The 20,760-nt window shown below is 50.8% G+C and overlaps 2 protein-coding genes across 8 annotated transcripts in view; one reads left to right on the forward strand and one right to left on the reverse strand.

Moving 5' to 3' along the window:
• Nucleotides 1-2,000, reverse strand: part of WDR4 (WD repeat domain 4) — a 34,673-nt gene extending 32,673 nt beyond the window's left edge. For all 3 annotated transcript variants that reach the window (XR_005777381.1, XM_040422728.1, XM_040422727.1), the window contains exon 1: nucleotides 1,921-2,000. The gene's annotated coding sequence lies outside the window, so the exon portion shown is untranslated. The remainder of the gene's footprint in view (nucleotides 1-1,920) is intronic.
• A 30-nt stretch (nucleotides 2,001-2,030) lies between these two features.
• On the forward strand, nucleotides 2,031-20,452 carry NDUFV3 (NADH:ubiquinone oxidoreductase subunit V3). 5 transcript variants are annotated; one of them, XM_040422732.1, is made up of 5 exons: nucleotides 2,031-2,151; nucleotides 12,278-12,332; nucleotides 14,864-15,666; nucleotides 15,745-15,841; nucleotides 20,250-20,452. In XM_040422732.1, the coding sequence occupies exons 1-5, from the start codon at nucleotides 2,116-2,118 to the stop codon at nucleotides 20,411-20,413; spliced, it is 1,155 nt and encodes a 384-aa protein (XP_040278666.1). In that variant the 5' UTR covers nucleotides 2,031-2,115; the 3' UTR covers nucleotides 20,414-20,452. The 5 variants fall into 5 exon arrangements, with proteins under 5 accessions (XP_040278666.1, XP_040278668.1, XP_040278663.1 ...); XM_040422734.1 differs by having other exon boundaries at nucleotides 14,864-15,557; nucleotides 15,714-15,841; XM_040422733.1 differs by having other exon boundaries at nucleotides 2,032-2,151; nucleotides 14,864-15,586; nucleotides 15,689-15,841.
• The last annotated feature ends 308 nt before the right edge of the window (nucleotides 20,453-20,760 follow it).

The raw sequence follows: 20,760 nt of genomic DNA on the forward strand, positions 1-20,760 counted from the left end.
GGGATTATTATTGGGGGACACTATTATGGTGAGGAGGTGATTATTATTGGGGGACACTATTATGGTGAGGAGGGGATTATTATTGGAGGACACTATTATGGTGAGGAGGTGATTATTATTGGAGGACACTATTATGGTGAGGAGGGGATTATTATTGGAGGACACTATTATGGTGAGGAGGTGATTATTATTGGGGGACACTATTATGGTGAGGAGGTGATTATTATTGGGGGACACTATTATGGTGAGGAGGGGATTATTATTGGGGGACACTATTATGGTGAGGAGGTGATTATTATTGGGGGACACTATTATGGTGAGGGGGTGATTATTATTGGAGGACACTATTATGGTGAGGAGGTGATTATTATTGGAGGACACTATTATGGTGAGGAGGTGATTATTATTGGAGGACACTATTATGGTGAGGAGGTGATTATTATTGGGGGACACTATTATGGTGAGGAGGTGATTATTATTGGGGGACACTATTATGGTGAGGAGGGGATTATTATTGGGGGACACTATTATGGTGAGGAGGTGATTATTATTGGGGGACACTATTATGGTGAGGGGGTGATTATTATTGGGGGACACTATTATGGTGAGGAGGTGATTATTATTGGGGGACACTATTATGGTGAGGAGGGGATTATTATTGGGGGACACTATTATGGTGAGGAGGTGATTATTATTGGGGGACACTATTATGGTGAGGAGGGGATTATTATTGGGGGACACTATTATGGTGAGGAGGGGATTATTATTGGAGGACACTATTATGGTGAGGAGGTGATTATTATTGGGGGACACTATTATGGTGAGGGGGGGATTATTATTGGGGACACTATTATGGTGAGGAGGTGATTATTATTGGGGGACACTATTATGGTGAGGAGGTGATTATTATTGGGGGACACTATTATGGTGAGGAGGGGATTATTATTGGAGGACACTATTATGGTGAGGAGGTGATTATTATTGGGGGACACTATTATGGTGAGGGGGGGATTATTATTGGGGGACACTATTATGGTGAGGAGGTGATTATTATTGGGGGACACTATTATGGTGAGGGGGTGATTATTATTGGGGACACTATTATGGTGAGGAGGTGATTATTATTGGGGGACACTATTATGGTGAGGAGGTGATTATTATTGGGGGACACTATTATGGTGAGGAGGTGATTATTATTGGGGACACTATTATGGTGAGGAGGTGATTATTATTGGGGACACTATTATGGTGAGGAGGTGATTATTATTGGGGACACTATTATGGTGAGGAGGTGATTATTATTGGGGGACACTTTTAAGGTGAGGAGGTGATTATTATTGGGGGACACTATTATGGTGAGGAGGTGATTATTATTGGGGACACTATTATGGTGAGGAGGGGATTATTATTGGAGGACACTATTATGGAGAGGAGGTGATTATTATTGGGGACAGTATTATGGTGAGGAGGTGATTATTATTGGGGACACTATTATGGTGAGGAGGGGATTATTATTGGGGACACTATTATGGTGAGGAGGTGATTATTATTGGGGGACACTATTATGGTGAGGAGGGGATTATTATTGGGGGACACTATTATGGTGAGGAGGGGATTATTATTGGGGGACACTATTATGGTGAGGGGGGTATTATTATTGGAGGACACTATTATGGTGAGGAGGTGATTATTATTGGGGGACACTATTATGGTGAGGAGGGGATTATTATTGGGGGACACTATTATGGTGAGGGGGGTATCATTATTGGGGGGCACCATCACACAAGGCACGCGGACTGCACACAGCGCCCTCTCTCGGCCGCAGCCAATCACACTCCAACTCTCATGCGGTACAGCACACGCTGAAGATAAAAGCAGCAATCTGATTGGCGACGAGCTCCGCAGTCCGGACGTTCTTACCTAGTCACGAGCTGTCAGCGCGCAGCACACGTGTGGACTCCTAGTCCAGTAATTGTGACGTCATCACTGAGCGCCAGCAGTAGGAGACTATCTCCTCTTATAAACACGGGGGAGGCTCTGGGAAAATGGCGGCCGAAGTGGGCGGGGTATCAGTTTGACCTCTTGTGTTTGTCATTCCCTGTGAGTGAGGATAGAATGGCGGCGGCGCTGAGAGCAGTGGGGAGGATGAAGGTAAAGAGTCCGCGGGCCCCGAGTGTATCCCCCGTGTGATGAGAGACTGCGTGTGATATGTCTGACCCCTCCCCCCGTGTGATATGTCTGACTCCTCCCCCCGTGTGTTAGGTCTGATATATAATATAACATGACAGGAGGTGGATATACTGAAATCTTGTAGGTGGAGGGAAGAAAACATACAAGAATATAATAATCTGGTTGCAGAAGTCTGCGCACCCTAAACTAATACTTTGTTGAAGCCCCTTTTGATGTTATTCCAGCCTCAGTCTGTTTGGGTCTGAGTCTATCAGCATGGCCCTCTTCAGATCACCCCACAGATTGCGAGGGCATCTCCTGGGCACAGCCCTCTTCAGATCACCCCACAGATTGCGAGGGTATCTCCTGGGCACAGCCCTCTTCAGATCACCCCACAGATTGCGAGGGCATCTCCTGGGCACAGCCCTCTTCAGATCACCCCACAGATTGCGAGGGTATCTCCTGGGCACAGCCCTCTTCAGATCACCCCACAGATGGCGAGGGCATCTCCTGGGCACAGCCCTCTTCAGATCACCCCACAGATTGCGAGGGTATCTCCTGGGCACAGCCCTCTTCAGATCACCCCACAGATGGCGAGGGCATCTCCTGGGCACAGCCCTCTTCAGATCACCCCACAGATTGCGAGGGCATCTCCTGGGCACAGCTCTCTTCAGATCACCCCACAGACTGCGAGGGCATCTCCTGGGCACAGCCCTCTTCAGATCACCCCACAGACTGTGAGGGCATCTCCTGGGCACAGCCCTCTTCAGATCACCCCACAGATTGTGAGGGCATCTCCTGGGCACAGCCCTCTTCAGATCACCCCACAGATTGCGAGGGCATCTCCTGGGCACAGCCCTCTTCAGATCACCCCACAGATTGCGAGGGCATCTCCTGGGCACAGCCCTCTTCAGATCACCCCACAGATTGCGAGGGCATCTCCTGGGCACAGCCCTCTTCAGATCACCCCACAGATTGTGAGGGCATCTCCTGGGCACAGCCCTCTTCAGATCACCCCGCAGATTGCGAGGGCATCTCCTGGGCACAGCCCTCTTCAGATCACCCCACAGATTGCGAGGGTATCTCCTGGGCACAGCCCTCTTCAGATCACCCCACAGACTGTGAGGGCATCTCCTGGGCACAGCCCTCCTCAGATCACCCCACAGATTGTGAGGGCATCTCCTGGGCACAGCCCTCTTCAGATCACCCCACAGATTGCGAGGGCATCTCCTGGGCACAGCCCTCTTCAGATCACCCCACAGATTGCGAGGGCATCTCCTGGGCACAGCCCTCTTCAGATCACCCCACAGATTGCGAGGGCATCTCCTGGGCACAGCCCTCTTCAGATCACCCCACAGATTGCGAGGGCATCTCCTGGGCACAGCCCTCTTCAGATGACCCCACAGATTGCGAGGGCATCTCCTGGGCACAGCCCTCTTCAGATGACCCCACAGATTGCGAGGTCATCTCCTGGGCACGGCCCTCTTCAGATCACCTCACAGATTGCGAGGGCATCTCCTGGGCACGGCCCTCTTCAGATCACCCCACAGACTGCGAGGGCATCTCCTGGGCACAGCCCTCTTCAGATCACCCCACAGATTGCGAGGGCATCTCCTGGGCACAGCCCTCTTCAGATGACCCCACAGATTGCGAGGTCATCTCCTGGGCACAGCCCTCTTCAGATCACCCCACAGATTGCGAGGGCATCTCCTGGGCACGGCCCTCTTCAGATCACCCCACAGATTGCGAGGGCATCTCCTGGGCACAGCCCTCTTCAGATCACCCCACAGACTGCGAGGGCATCTCCTGGGCACAGCCCTCTTCAGATCACCCCACAGATTGCGAGGGCATCTCCTGGGCACAGCCCTCTTCAGATGACCCCACAGATTGCGAGGGCATCTCCTGGGCACAGCCCTCTTCAGATCACCCCACAGATTGCGAGGGCATCTCCTGGGCACGGCCCTCTTCAGATCACCCCACAGATTGCGAGGGCATCTCCTGGGCACAGCCCTCTTCAGATCACCCCACAGATTGCGAGGGTATCTCCTGGGCACAGCCCTCTTCAGATCACCCCACAGATTGCGAGGGTATCTCCTGGGCACAGCCCTCTTCAGATCACCCCACAGACTGCGAGGGCATCTCCTGGGCACAGCCCTCTTCAGATCACCCCACAGATTGCGAGGGTATCTCCTGGGCACAGCCCTCTTCAGATCACCCCACAGATGGCGAGGGCATCTCCTGGGCACAGCCCTCTTCAGATCACCCCACAGATTGCGAGGGCATCTCCTGGGCACAGCTCTCTTCAGATCACCCCACAGACTGCGAGGGCATCTCCTGGGCACAGCCCTCTTCAGATCACCCCACAGACTGTGAGGGCATCTCCTGGGCACAGCCCTCCTCAGATCACCCCACAGATTGTGAGGGCATCTCCTGGGCACAGCCCTCTTCAGATCACCCCACAGATTGCGAGGGCATCTCCTGGGCACAGCCCTCTTCAGATCACCCCACAGATTGCGAGGGCATCTCCTGGGCACAGCCCTCTTCAGATCACCCCACAGATTGCGAGGGCATCTCCTGGGCACAGCCCTCTTCAGATCACCCCACAGATTGCGAGGTCATCTCCTGGGCACAGCCCTCTTCAGATCACCCCACAGACTGCGAGGGCATCTCCTGGGCACAACCCTCTTCAGATCACCCCACAGATTGCGAGGGCATCTCCTGGGCACAGCCCTCTTCAGATCACCCCACAGACTGCGAGGGCATCTCCTGGGCACAGCCCTCTTCAGATCACCCCACAGACTGCGAGGGCATCTCCTGGGCACAGCCCTCTTCAGATCACCCCACAGATTGCGAGGGTATCTCCTGGGCACAGCCCTCTTCAGATCACCCCACAGACTGCGAGGGCATCTCCTGGGCACAGCCCTCTTCAGATCACCCCACAGATTGCGAGGGCATCTCCTGGGCACAGCCCTCTTCAGATCACCCCACAGATTGCGAGGGCATCTCCTGGGCACAGCCCTCTTCCGATCACCCCACAGATTGCGAGGGCATCTCCTGGGCACGGCCCTCTTCAGATCACCCCACAGACTGCGAGGGCATCTCCTGGGCACAGCCCTCTTCAGATCACCCCACAGACTGCGAGGGCATCTCCTGGGCACAGCCCTCCTCAGATCACCCCACAGGTTGCCAATCGGATTCAGGTCTGGGCCATTCCAAAGCTTTCCTCTTCTTCTGGTGAAGCCATTCCTTGGTGATTTGGATGTCTTCTTTGGGTCGTTGTCATGATGAGAGATGAAGTTCCCACCATCGCCATGTTCAGTAAAGTACCTTATTTCCTGCTGTCGTCTTCTTACTTTATTTCGTTTTGTCCTTTTGATAAAAAAAAGCCCCTTTTCTGTTATGCTAATGAAGCTCCAAGGTGCCCAGAGGGGCGTTTTTTTCCCTCTGCGGTGCCCAGTGACGCCCCCCTGCAGTGCCCAAGAACGCCTCCTGATCCTGAAATTACCTCCCACAGCCCCGGCAAACGGTTCCGCCCCCCCCCCCCCCCACGTCATCGTCTACCTTCAAGAAATGCCCCGTTCTTCTTCCTGTCGGCGGCCAGAAAACTTGCGCAGGCGCAGTACCGCCTGCGCGATCATCAAGCTCCTGAGGGCAACAGCCTCAAAAGTCTCACTGGGCATGCGCCGAGCCCTGTGATGTAATCTGAGCGCTGTTGCCCTTAGGAGCTTGATGATCGCGCAGGCGGTACTGCGCCTGCGCAAGTTTTCTGGCCGCCGACAGGAAGAAGAACGGGGCATTTCTTGAAGGTAGACGATGACGTGGCGAGGGGGTGGAATCGCTTGCCGGGGCTGTGGGAGGTAATTTCAGGATCAGGAGGCGTTCTTGGGCACTGCAGGGGGGCGTCACTGGGCACCGCAGAGGGAAAAAAACGCCCCTTTGGGCTCCTTGGAGCTTCATTAGCATAACATAAAAAGCGCTTGTAGCGGAGGGGTAGCACGATCCACAAGGTCTCCGCTGGTAGACAGGAAACAGGAGCAAGCTCTTACAAGAGCTTATACTCAGGGGAGTATTGTGATATAGCAATCCCCAAGAGTGTAGTTATCCCATCCCCCAAACAGGAGCCAAGACTTCATGAAGGTATAAAACAGTGGTCTGACTGTACTTCACGTACAGCCTCTTTTATTCACAAACCAAAAACATAGTACTGCCCACAGGGGTTTGAAATACAACCAATCAATATATTACAACACATACAATGTAAGTACAGCAACCAATCGTTCACGCCCCTAGGGGACCAGAAGGAAGACTGCGACACAGGACAGATATGTAGCAATTCAGGATACACAGACACAACACATCCCCACAATGCATCATGGTTTCCTCCTCTCTGCCCTGGAGACACCCGAGGAGTAATCCAATTATCTCTCAGGACAAAGGGAAATCACCAATACACATGTGGAACAACAGGACAGGAATCCCCACCCAAACACACAATGTCACACCCCTTACAGTAACCACAGACATTTAACATATTCCTACCTGAACCATATTACACAAAACATATATACGCTTGGTTCTTTAAAGTGGCATACACATATGCAATAACATCGTACATACAGGAATGACAATATACAGTGGCTAGGTTTGCCACAATGCTCCCCCAGAACCAAGCCGGCATACACAGTCTGATCCTAACAGATCGGCTTGGGGATGTCCGGAGGAGTACTCACGGATCACTTGTCAATGTCCGTTTGTCTGGATAACCCGTCAACGTTGCCGTTTTGCTTCCCAGGGCGGTAGTGGATGGTAAAGTCAAAAGGCTGCAACGCCAAACTCCAGCGCAGCAGCCGGGCATTGTCTCCTGCCACCCTGTTCAGCCACACCAACGGGTTGTGATCTGTGAGTAAAGAAAACGGTTGTCCGTACAAATAGGGTTGCAACTTTTTGAGGGCCCACATCACGGCCAGGCACTTCTTTTCGATGGCGGCGTAGCTCACTTCCCGGGGTAAAAGTTTCCTGCTTAAATAAGCCACTGGGTGCTCGCCGCCATCCGCTCCGACTTGGCTCAGTACTGCTCCCAATCCAAACCTAGAAGCGTCTGTATGAACGAGAAATCGTTTAGTTGGATCAGGAGCCGAAAGTACAGGAGAGTTAACAAGTGCCGTTTTGAGCTGTTGGAATGCATGTTCACACTCTGGGGCCCAGGTTACTATCTTGGGCAGGTTCTTGCGGGTTAAATCAGTGAGGGGTTTGGCCAGGGCGCTGTAGTTGGGTACAAATTTGCGATAATACCCTGCGGTACCTAGGAATGCTAAGACCTGTGTCTTGGTGCGAGGGGTGGGCCACTTGGCGACAGCCTCTATTTTGGCCGGCTCGGGTTTTTGTTGACCGCTTCCTACCCAGTGTCCTAAGAACTGGACCTCGGCCATCCCTATGTGGCACTTGCTGGGTTTGAGGGTCAACCCTGCTTCCCTAATCCGGTCTAGTACGGCTCCTATGTGGGTCAGATGTTCAGGCCAGGAGCAGCTAAAAATGGCGATATCGTCTAAGTAGGCGCAAGCTTACTTCTGAAACCCATCCAGTCGCCGATCCACCATCCTCTGAAAGGTAGCCGGGGCATTTTTCATCCCGAATGGCATGACTTTAAACTGGTACAGGCCAAACGGGGTGACAAACGCCGACTTAGGGGTGGCGTCCTCGGCTAGTGGAATTTGCCAGTACCCTTTGCACAGATCTATTGTGGTGAGGTACTGGCCTCTGGCCATTTTATCCAAGAGCTCGTCTATCCTGGGCATCGGGTAAACATCGGAGGTGGTTTTGTCGTTGAGCCTCCGGTAGTCTACGCAGAAGCGGGTCGTCCCGTTTCGGCACTAAAACTACTGGGGAGGCCCAAGGGCTCTCAGAGTGCTCTATCACTCCTAGCTGTAGCATCTCCTCAAGCTCTTTATGCATACTCCCTTTGACTGATTCGGGGATACGGTAGGCCGGTTGGCGAAGGGGAGTCTGGTCTAGGGTTTCTACCTTATGGGTGGCCAATGGGGTGTACCCGGGTAGGTTAGAGAAGGTGGCCCCTTTTTCCCTAATTAGGTTTTGGACTTGGGCACGTTCCTGTGCGCTTAGCCGCTCTCCTAACTGTATCTCTCCCAAATCTCCGTTCCGGCCCTCCTGATCTAGGAGGTCTGGGAGAGGTAAATTATCAAAGTCTTCGGCCACTGATGCGCAAATTGCGGTGACCTCTTCGGTCCGCTCCTGGTAAGGTTTGAGCATGTTTACGTGGAGCATGCGTTTGGCTGGGCCGATCACATAGGTGGTATCACATATTTGTTCTACCACCTTGTATGGGCCCTGCCAGGAAGCCTGCAGCTTGTCTTTGTGGACCGGTCGTAAGATTAATACCTTTTGCCCGACTTGAAAGCTGCGGTCCCTGGCTCCCCTATCGTACCATCGGCTCTGTCGCTGTTGGGCCGCCCGGAGGTTGTCGCGTACAGTCTGAGTTAGAGCCTCCAAGCGTTCCCTAAACTCCAGCACATATGGTACGATAGGTGTACCATTAATGGTCCCCTCCCCTTCCCAATGTTCTCGGATTAAATCGAGGGGGCCCCTCACTCTCCTTCCGAACAGAAGTTCGAAAGGGGAGAATCCGGTGGATTCTTGGGGTACTTGCCTATATGCAAACATTAAGTGGGGAAGGAACCTTTCCCAGTCTCTCTGGGTATCCATGAACGTACGGATCATCTGTTTGAGGGTGCCGTTAAAACGTTCACAGAGCCCGTTGGACTGGGGGTGATATGCGGAGTTCAAAATTTGTTGTACCCCACATATCTTCCAGAGCTGGTGCATTACTTCAGCGGTGAACTGAGTGCCCCTATCCGAAATAATCTCCCGGGGAAATCCCACGCGGGAGAATATTCGCATCAGGGCATCGGCCACCGTTTCAGCATGCACATTGGTCAAGGCCACTGCCTCAGGGTATCTGGTGGCGTAGTCTACCACCGTTAGAACGTATTTCTTGCCGGAAGGGCTGGGTTTAGCTAAGGGTCCTATTATATCTACTGCGACCCGGCTAAAGGGTTCCTCAATTATGGGTAGGGATCGTAGCCGGGCCTTGTATCGGTCACCCCTCTTCCCTACCCTTTGGCAGGTATCACAGGTCTGGCAATATCGCCGTACATCCTGGGAGATACCAGGCCAAAAGAAATTCTGGGTCAGCCGGTGTTTAGTACGACTGATCCCTAAGTGTCCGGACAGGGGTATGTCGTGTGCTATGCGCAGCAGTTCCAATCTATATTTCCGGGGGACAATTAATTGCTTCATGGGTATAGGGATCGCTCCGGCTATTACTTTTTCGGCTTGGCGGTATAGGAGTCCCTTTTCCCAAGTGTACCTTTCCCCTTCTAACCCTGCCTGATTTTTATCCACACGGTCTTTGTATAGCTGTAAGGAAGGGTCTAGGGCCACTTCTGACCCGAATTCTAGGGGGGACGCCCAGGGGGTGACATTAGGCATGGGGGGTACATTGCTTACCTGAGCCTCAGAGTGGTTAGGTGGTGCTGTGGTGCGAGCCTGTTGCCGGGTCACAACCGGATAAGCTTCATGGCTGATGGACTGGGGAACAAAAGCTGAAGTCAGCTCCCCCAGGTCGTTGCCCAAAATAACGTCTGCGGGTAAGTCCTGCATCAGGCCCACCTCCACATTCCCATTCCCTGCTCCCCAATTCAGGTGGACTTTGGCCGTGGGGATCTTGTAGATCGCTCCCCCTGCTACACGCACTGCTACACACTCTCCCGTGAGGTTGCCTTTGGGTACTAGGTGGTTGCGGACCAGCGTTATAGTAGCCCCAGAGTCTCGTAACCCCTGTACCTTTCTCCCCTCCATCTGTACCTCTTGTCGGTGCCCTTGGCGGTTCTCAGAGGCGGCTTGGATAGGGTTCACCTCATGTAGTGTGCCCAGGGGTTCCTCGGTGGAAGCTAGGACCTCGGGTACTCTGTAGGGTTCCGCTTGGGCACAATGAACCGCTGCCCGGTTGTTGGCTACCGGGGGGTTCCAGCTGGGCCGTGGTCGGTTGCGGGGACATTCCCGCTGCATATGTCCCTGTTGGTTACAGGTGTGGCATCGTATCGGGGGGGGCGAGCTTGATACCTGGGGGTGTAGGTGTTATTGCTTACCCCCGGGCGTGCTGGAACGGCTGTGTTTACGGTTGGTACTGGTGTGGTAGATCCATAGGTTGGTTTCGATTGAGTGCGCTGTTCCCTCCTGGTATCCTGGAACTCATCTGCTAGCTTGGCTGCGTCTTGTAGGGTGCGTGGCTTCCGATCCCGCACCCAATTTTGCAGGTGCGCGGGTATCCCGTCAAAGAACTGCTCCATTACCATGAGTTGGAACAGGTCTTCCAGGGTGTTAACTTGGGTGGCCTCCAACCACCCCTTTGCCGCTCGTTGTAGGCGGTGTGCCCATTCTGTGTGAGTGTCTCTGGCGGGCTTTTTAATGTCTCTGAACTTTAGTCGGTAGGCCTCGGAGGTAATCGCATACCTAGCTAAAATGGCCTGTTTTACCTTGGCATAGTTTGTACTGTCCTCGTCAGGTACGGCACGATATGCCTCTGCGGCGCGACCAGATAGTCTCCCTGCCAGTAGGGGTACCCGATCCTCCGCACTGATATTGTGCAACTGGCATAACCGTTTAAAATCCTGCAGGTAGTCATCTACTTCACCCTCCGTTTCCAAATAGCTCTTAAAAGCTTGGTAGGGAATTTTAGCTTTCCCTGGCAGGATGTTAACAGGCGTCGTGGCTCTTTCTCCAGTCTGCTGGTTCATCTGCGACCTCCGAAGCATGATGTATTCCTGCACATCTCCAAAAACTCTGTCAGCCATCTGGTCATATAGCGCTGGTGGAAGTAGAGCCATCCTGCTCCTGTATTCCTTCTCAGATTCTGTTGGCTCCTCCTCCCTTGGAGGTGCTGCAGCAGCCGCGGCTCTGTCTCCTTCCATTAGCTCTGCGATTAATATAACCTTTGTCTTGTTGCTGGCTACTGTTCCCCTTGCCTCCAGTAACTCTTTCAAAGTACTTCCTTTCAAAAGTGCATAATTCGTGCCCATTCACCGGCCGTTCGTGAGTTTCCACGTGTTCCCGGGTTCCGTTTTCAACCGAATGAGTAAACTCACGAATTGCTGCTTCCGTTCTTCTATTCGCTAGAATTCTGCCGAAAGTTGCTTTGCTGGGTAGTTGAAATCCCGTTGCTTGCCACCAATTGTAGCGGAGGGGTAGCACGATCCACAAGGTCTCCGCTGGTAGACAGGAAACAGGAGCAAGCTCTTACAAGAGCTTATACTCAGGGGAGTATTGTGATATAGAAATCCCCAAGAGTGTAGTTATCCCATCCCCCAAACAGGAGCCAAGACTTCATGAAGGTATAAAACAGGAACTCTCTATTATATTTATGCAGCTCCCCATCTGGTGTACACGCCCCTAGTGGACCAGAAGGAAGACTGCGACACAGGACAGATATGCAGCAACTCAGGATACACCGACACAACACATCCCCACAATGCATCATGGTTTCCTCCTCTCTGCCCTGGAGACACCCGAGGAGTAATCCCATTATCTCTCAGGACAAAGGGAAATCGCCAATACACATGTGGGAACAACAGGACAGAAATCACCACCCAAACACACAATGTCACACCCCCACAGCAAACACAGACATTTAACATATTCCCAGATAGCTCAAGTCTGAGTGCATATCATTAGGTGAATGCCGCTCAGAATATACAAATACAATACAATTAGCTATCTAGGTGCCCTCACATAACAACATACAATTGCATGAATGCTGGCGGTTTTCATGCAGCCAGCATAGCAACGTTACAGCCCACCTGAACCATATTACACAAAACATATATACGCTTGGTTCTTTAAAGTGGCATACACATATACAATAACATCGTACATACAGGAATGACAATATACAGTGGCTGGGTTTGCCACAGTTACTATTTTGGGCTCCTCCCTTTTCTCTGTCCTTCAGTACAGTGCACACATCCTATGTTTGGGGAGTGTTGGGATCATTATTGGGATTCACTTGTGACCCGGTGTCCACATCTCTGTCCAGCAGGTGCTGCTACTGCCGCGGATCTGTGTGACCTCAGTCCGGATGGAGAGTGGAGGTGAGAGACCCATCATCATATACCCCCCCACCTATAGACCCTGGTTCACTGCAGTATTGTCCCCTGATATCCGACCATGCCGTCTGTCCTCCAACCTTGGCACTTTTCAGGACTCTTCTTAGGAGAGAACCGGTGTGTGTGGACATTGATGTGGGGGGAGCCTCTGTTATGTAGACCAGTACCCTAATATGATCAGATCTCCGCACTGGTCTGGATACTGGAGGTACGGTGTGTGTGGACATTGATGTGGGGGGTGCCTCTGTTATCTAGACCAGATCAGATCTCGGCACTGATCTGGATACTGGAGATACGGTGTGTGTGGACATTGATGTGGGTGGTGCCTCTGTTATCTAGACCAGTACCCTAATATGATCAGATCTCAGCACTGGTCTGGATACTGGAGGTACGGTGTGTGTGGACATTGATGTGGATAGTGCCTCTGTTATCTAGACCAGTACCCTAATATGATCAGATCTCGGCACTGGTCTGGATACTGGAGGTACGGTGTGTGTGGACATTGATGTGGGGGGTGCCTCTGTTATCTAGACCAGTACCCTAATATGATCAGATGTCAGCACTGGTCTGGATACTGGAGGTACGGTGTGTGTGGACATTGATGTGGATAGTGCCTCTGTTATGTAGACCAGTACCCTAATATGATCAGATCTCGGCACTGGTCTGGATACTGGAGGTACGGTGTGTGTGGACATTGATGTGGGTGGTGCCTCTGTTATCTAGACCAGTACCCTAATATGATCAGATCTCCGCACTGGTCTGGATACTGGAGGTACGGTGTGTGTGGACATTGATGTGGGTGGTGCCTCTGTTATCTAGACCAGTACCCTAATATGATCAGATCTCGGCACTGGTCTGGATACTGGAGGTACGGTGTGTGTGGACATTGGTGTGGATGGTGCCTCTGTTATGTAGACCAGTACCCTCATATGATCAGATCTCGGCACTGGTCTGGATACTGGAGGTACGGTGTGTGTGGACATTGATGTGGGGGGTGCCTCTGTTATCTAGACCAGTACCCTAATATGATCAGATCTCGGCACTGGTCTGGATACTGGAGGTACGGTGTGTGTGGACATTGATGTGGGGGGTGCCTCTGTTATCTAGACCAGTACCCTAATATGATCAGATGTCAGCACTGGTCTGGATACTGGAGGTACGGTGTGTGTGGACATTGATGTGGATAGTGCCTCTGTTATGTAGACCAGTACCCTAATATGATCAGATCTCGGCACTGGTCTGGATACTGGAGGTACGGTGTGTGTGGACATTGATGTGGGGGGTGCCTCTGTTATCTAGACCAGTACCCTCATATGATGAGATCTCACCACTGGTCCGGATACTGGAGGTAATGTTTGTGTGTGGACATTGGTGTGGATGGTGCCTCTGTTATGTAGACCAGTACCCTCATATGATGAGATCTCAGCACTGGTCTGGATACTGGAGGTACGGTGTGTGTGGACATTGATGTGGGGGGTGCCTCTGTTATCTAGACCAGTACCCTCATATGATGAGATCTCACCACTGTTCCGGATACTGGAGGTAATGTTTGTGTGTGGACATTGGTGTGGATGGTGCCTCTGTTATGTAGACCAGTACCCTCATATGATGAGATCTCAGCACTGGTCTGGATACTGGAGGTACGGTGTGTGTGGACATTGATGTGGGGGGTGCCTCTGTTATCTAGACCAGTACCCTCATATGATGAGATCTCACCACTGGTCCGGATACTGGAGGTATGATGTCTGTGGACATTGATGTGGGTGGTGCCTCTGTTATGTAGACCGCTATCCTCATAGGATCAGATCTCAGGACTGGTCTGGATACTGGAGGTACGGTGTGTGTGGACATTGATATGGGTGGTGCCTCTCTTACATAGACCGCTATCCTCATAGGATCCGATCTTGGGACTGGTCTGGATACTGGAGGTACGGTGTGTGTGGTCATTGATGCAGATGGTGCCTCCCTTATGTAGACTAGTACCCTCATATAATCAGATCTCAGCACTGGTCTGGATATTGGGGGTATGGTGTGTGGAGATATATAGGGATGGTGACTCTTATCTAGACCACTACCCTCATATGGTAAGATCTCAGCATTGGTCTGGATACTGGACATGCGGTGTATGTGAAGATTGATGTGGATGGTGCCTCTCTTATGTAGACCAGTAGCCTCATATGATTAGATCTCAGCACAGAAGATTCAGACTTTCTGAAGAGTCCCCTATAAAGTCTGCACAGAAGTGAACAGATGTCAGTAAATGTAAAACAATAGATCACCCCCTATACAGAAAACCATGTGGGTGGGTTGTCAGTGTCGTCGTCACATGTAGCGCCTCATATGTGTGTGGTGAGATGTTATGTCTCTGATTCAGTTATGGACTGTACTTTTGGGTCCAGGGTCCAGACTTCCCCACCTTAGACCAGTAATACCATGTGTGCCTCAGATCTGAGCTCGCAGCTTCAACGACGTTTCCATGTGACTGCCCTATGACACTGGATGTCTCTTTCTCCTAGGTAAGGGCTCCCCTCCCACAGGAATCAGTAAGACACTGGTCTCATTTCCAGTGAAAATCTCTAATTTCCAGCAAGCAACCACAGGTGAGAATAGAAATGAGCCCCTCAGACCAGTGAAGGGTCTGCAGCAGTACGTGGCAGGGTTGGATGGACAGTTGGACAGAGAGATGGAGCTTAGACAGGAGGTCTCATACAGCAGTGGTCAGAGCGTGGATGAGATGTCTCACAAACAAGATGATTCCTCTTCCAGCTCAAGCTCTGACTCCAGCTCTGATTCTGAGGGTGAAGGGGAAGAGCCAGCCACTGATTTACATATAAGTAAAGAAGAAAGTAGTGAAGGACATCCAGGATTACCTCCAGCCACCCATAAAGTTCCCTCTAGTCCTGGTCACACAAGTCTGGAGAAGAAGAGCACAATACCCCTAGAGAAAATGGACCAGACAAGGACGGGAAGGGAGGACTTGCAAGAATTTGCCACAGCGGTGACCATAGAAGAGCAAAGTCTACAGACCTTTCCTCTACCTACAAAGAAGACCTTACCTGTAGCAGACAAAATGGAGGGACCAGATAGGGCAGTTTCTACTCAAGGAGCTTCATCCACAGCAGCTGCGGATTCTGAGGAGGCCAAAATCCAATTAACATCTAAGGAGCTTCCCGCAGGAGCAGTAGAGACGAAGATTCTATTAACTACAACATCTAAGGAACTTCCACCAGGAGCAGTAGAGAATCCAGCACCCATGTCTGGAAAGACCCAGATCCTATCGACTACCACATCTGAGGAGCCTCTCACAGGAATAGTAGAGATGCCAGCAACCATGTCTGGAAAGACCCAGATCCTATCAACTACAACATCTAAGGAACTTCCACCAGGAGCAGTAGAGATGCCAGCACCCATGTCTGGAAAGACCCAGATCCTATCGACTACAACATCTGAGGAGCTTCCAGTACAAAAGGAGGCGGCAGAGCTGCATGAATCATGTGAGGAGACATTTCTTCTACCCTTTGTTTCCTATCTTCTTGTTCCTGTGCGCAAAGGTATACTGCTCAGTCCACCATGTCTGTGGCCCCCGACTCTTCACCTTGGCTCCTGCTCCAGACCTGATGGACTAATATAAGAAAACAGGGACTCATAGATTCCTCCTCCTAAATGTTTTCACCGCTTCTTGCTGACTTGTCTCTGCATAGAGATGGCTTGCTTCCATGCTCCCCTCTTGTTCAGCTCCATCTCCTATCCCTCTTCCCTCTGTATGTCTCCCCTGCCCTGATACGGGTGTAGAGGCTCCTGCTTCCTTCTCCAGCTCACTCCCTGCAGTAGTGTATACAGGTCATGATCCTGGAGACTGGTACATACTAGTAGAAAGGAGATAGACGTCCATGCGGGATCATGGTTACTGCGTGACATCGTTGTCTGACGTTATAGGACCTGGATCTTCACCAGTTTATAGCATATCTTCTGTACTGTCCATAATAGGGGCCACATTCTGCAGCATTGCTCTTCTAATTACAAGGTAGGCGGACGGTGAGATTACAGAACATTCGTCTCCATGATGGCGGATGTTTCCTGTGTGAGGCGGACAGTGTGCTCCTACATTATCATCAGACGCTAAAAACGAATGTATGAAAGATGGAAGAATGGTTCAACGTCGGTGGCTCAGTGGTTAGCACTGGATTCGAATCTGACCAGGGACATCTGCAGGGAGCTTGTATGTTTGTGTGTTTCCTCCCACACTCCAAAAATATACAGATAGGTTCCTTTGAAATTGACACTAGTGTGTATTGGGGTCAAGCGCCTACATGGCAACAACGCAGGAAAGCAGATTACAGATGTTGGTTCATAGTCAGCGTGCTGCCTCAATAAGTAAAATGTATGTAGCGTCCGGCTGTGTACAAAGGTGTCAGGCGTATAGCACCTGCTATAGGTCTGGCTGTGTGGATGTCCTGTATGAGAGGCTGGACCTTCGTATAGCACCTGCTATAGGTCTGGCTGTGTGGATGTCCTGTATGAGACAGTGGACATTTCGTATAGCACCTGCTATAGGTCTGGCTGTGTGGATGTCCTGTATGAGACAGTGGACATTTCGTATAGCACCTGCTATAGGTCTGGCTGTGTGGATGTCATGTATGAGAGGGTGCACATTTCGTATAGCACCTGCTATAGGTCTGGCTGTGTGGATGTCATGTATGAGAGGGTGCACATTTCGTATAGCACCTGCTATAGGTCTGGCTGTGTGGATGTCATGTATGAGACGGTGGACATTTCGTATAGCACCTGCTATAGGTCTGGCTGTGTGGATGTCATGTATGAGAGGGTGCACATTTCGTATAGCACCTGCTATAGGTCTGGCTGTGTGGATGTCCTGTATGAGACAGTGGACATTTCGTATAGCACCTGCTATAGGTCTGGCTGTGTGGATGTCATGTATGAGAGGCTGGACCTTCGTATAGCTCCCTCTATAGGTCTGGCTGTGTGGATGTCATGTATGAGAGGGTGCACATTTCGTATAGCACCTGCTATAGGTCTGGCTGTGTGGATGTCATGTATGAGACAGTGGACATTTCATATAGCACCTGCTATAAGTCTGGCTGTGTGGATGTCATGTATGAGAGAGTAGATGTTTCGTATAGCTCCTTATATAGGTCTGGCTGTGTTGATGTCCTGTATGAGAGGGTGGACATTTCGTATAGCACCTGCTATAGGTCTGGCTGTGTGGATGTCATGTATGAGAGGGTGGACATTTCGTATAGCACCTATAGGTCTGGCTGTGTGAATGTCATGTATGAGACAGTGGACATTTCGTATAGCACCTGCTATAGGTCTGGCTGTGTTGATGTCCTGTATGAGAGGGTGGACATTTCGTATAGCTCCCTCTATAGGTCTGGCTGTGTTTATGTCCTGTATGAGAGGGTGGACATTTCGTATAGCTCCCTCTATAGGTCTGGCTGTGTTGATGTCCTGTATGAGAGGGTGGACATTTCGTATAGCTCCCTCTATAGGTCTGGCTGTGTGAATGTCATGTATGAGACAGTGGACATTTCGTATAGCACCTGCTATAAGTCTGGCTGTGTTGATGTCCTGTATGAGAGGGTGGACATTTCGTATAGCTCCTTATATAGGTCTGGCTGTGTTGATGTCCTGTATGAGAGGGTGGACATTTCGTATAGATCCTATAGGTCTGGCTGTGTTGATGTCCTGTATGAGACAGTGGACATTTCGTATAGATCCTATAGGTCTGGCTGTGTTGATGTCCTGTATGAGAGGGTGGACATTTCGTATAGCTCCCTCTATAGGTCTGGCTGTGTTGATGTCCTGTATGAGAGGGTGGACATTTCGTATAGATCCTATAGGTCTGGCTGTGTTGATGTCCTGTATGAGACAGTGGACATTTCGTATAGCACCTGCTATAGGTCTGGCTGTGTTGATGTCATGTATGAGATGGTGCACATTTCGTATAGCTCCCTCTATAGGTCTGGCTGTGTTTATGTCCTGTATGAGAGGGTGGACATTTCGTATAGCTCCCTCTATAGGTCTGGCTGTGTTGATGTGCTGTATGAGACAGTGGACATTTCGTATAGCACCTGCTATAAGTTTGGCTGTGTTGATGTCATGTATGAGATGGTGCACATTTCGTATAGCTGGTGCACATTTCGTATAGCTCCCTCTATAGGTCTGGCTGTGTTGATGTCCTGTATGAGAGGGTGCACATTTCGTATAGCTCCCTCTATAGGTCTGGCTGTGTTGATGTGCTGTATGAGACAGTGGACATTTCGTATAGCACCTGCTATAAGTTTGGCTGTGTTGATGTCATGTATGAGATGGAGCACATTTCGTATAGCTGGTGCACATTTCGTATAGCTCCCTCTATAGGTCTGGCTGTGTGGATGTCCTGTATGAGAGGGTGGACATTTCGTATAGCTCCCTCTATAGGTCTGGCTGTGTTGATGTCCTGTATGAGAGGGTGGACATTTCATACAGCACCTGCTCTAGTCAGTAATGAGGATTGACATATCGTATAACACATCTAGCTTTGTCACTTTCATTCAGGTGACTCCACATCACTCCCAAACGGTGGAGATAACCCAGGGTGTAGTAGCGCGCTGACTCCATTTCTGCAGGACTATTGACTTCTGTCTGGTCACGAGATCGTACAGGACAGTGGACTTTAAGACACAAGTTTACCAGAAGAAAGAAATTCTAGTATCCGTCCTCCCTGTTTCAAGCAGGGACATTTCATGCTGGACTAAGAACCCAGGAGACTACAGTCACAAGTCCATGTGAGGTCCAGAAGAAGCTTTGGGCAACTTTCACACAGCCATATTTTCTGACGGATCCAGTTTTGTTCTTCTTGGTTTTTCTCCACCACGAAGCTTAGTGGCTTTTCCATCTGTCTCCGGCTTTTGTCATTTATACAGATGCTACACGACCTGGGAATATGGTGGTGTGACCAAATCTAATGGAAGTGTCTCTGGGGCACTGAAGAGGGTCTGCCACGTGAGCTGCCACTCTTTATACCCGCACCCTCGCCCTCCGTTATGCTTGTCTAGTAGATGGAGGTCCGTTCCGGGGCAGCACTTGAGTCTTCCTATGGACATTGATTCCTACCTCCTCCACACCGTGCATCTTCAGAAGGTTCTGCTCCCTGTTTGTTGTCGAATGGATCTGAATAATGGACCTGACATCTCATGGGCAGTGGGGCAATGACATCATGCATGTGGGAGGAGCTTATGTGGTGACACATTAGAAAGTTCCATGGAAGGGGATTATAGAGGAGGCATTCAGTGCACAGTGATTTATTGTGTCTTCAGTGATATTCATCTGGTAGTATTCTGCGAAGACTATGCTGAGTGGTAGTGCCTCTGCGGTGGGGTCTGGAGCCTCCAGTGTTCTACACCGATCCCATGCATCGTCGCTCCAGATTCAGTAGTGACTGAAGTGTTGTGGTGATGATCTCATCATCTAATTATCTCGGACACTGAAGTCTTCGGATGAAGCATGTTCATACCGAATAGATGATACCCCAGTGAGCTGGGGGTTCAACTGAAAGAATCCTTCCACCAGCACTGGCACAGAGAAGGCCATGCGGTGTTGACCTCTATACATGCCACTGTCCGCTCAACCAGATGTCCGCTGGCGTTTCATCGGGGCTGAAGCAGGACAGCTTCCTCCTCCTCAGGCTTTGTACTTTAGGCACACATTCATATTTTTGAGAAATAGGCATGAACCGTCCTGTGATTGGCTGCGGCAGCCATGTGTAGAGGGGAGCACAGTGTTGGCGGGGGTGGCAGTACCTGTGGAGGTAGTACTACTTACCTTGTGTCTCTTAACTCCTGTTTCCTCTCCTTGTGCCCCAGGTGTTTTTGCTTTTCTATCACTTGTCTGCTTTTTCAGATTCTCCCCCGGAACCTGCACCCCAGGAGCCGTTTGATAACACCAAGTACCAGAACCTGCAGCATTTCAACTATACAGCCTTCACCTTTGTAGATGTGGACGTGGAGCTGGCGAAGTATCGACTGCCGCAACCATCGTCAGGACGTCAATCGCCTCGTCACTGAGGCCTGATTCTGTGCAATAAAACCTGTATATATATATATATGGGGGTGACTCCAGCGTCTCATTTCTGTATTTTTGGACCACAGCACTAAGGATAGTTTGAGGGTCAGCACCTTCCCATCTAATGAACCCTAAACATGTCCCACCCTGCAGAGCAGGAGAATCTGTCCCAGACCCTCTGCCCCTGATGGGACCAGGATTCAAAGAGTATGAAAAGGGACAGGAAACTCAAGGGACTCAATCGTCCTCCCTCCCCCACCTAAACAGTGGTCTTTGTGTAGAGGTCAAGTAGGGTCCAGGAGCTCTCCAGCCATCATCTAGCGGTGGAGCAGGGCACATAGGCAGCTCA

This window comes from Bufo bufo, chromosome 3 (assembly GCF_905171765.1).
Source record: "Bufo bufo chromosome 3, aBufBuf1.1, whole genome shotgun sequence".
NCBI classification, from domain to species: Eukaryota; Metazoa; Chordata; class Amphibia; order Anura; family Bufonidae; genus Bufo; species Bufo bufo.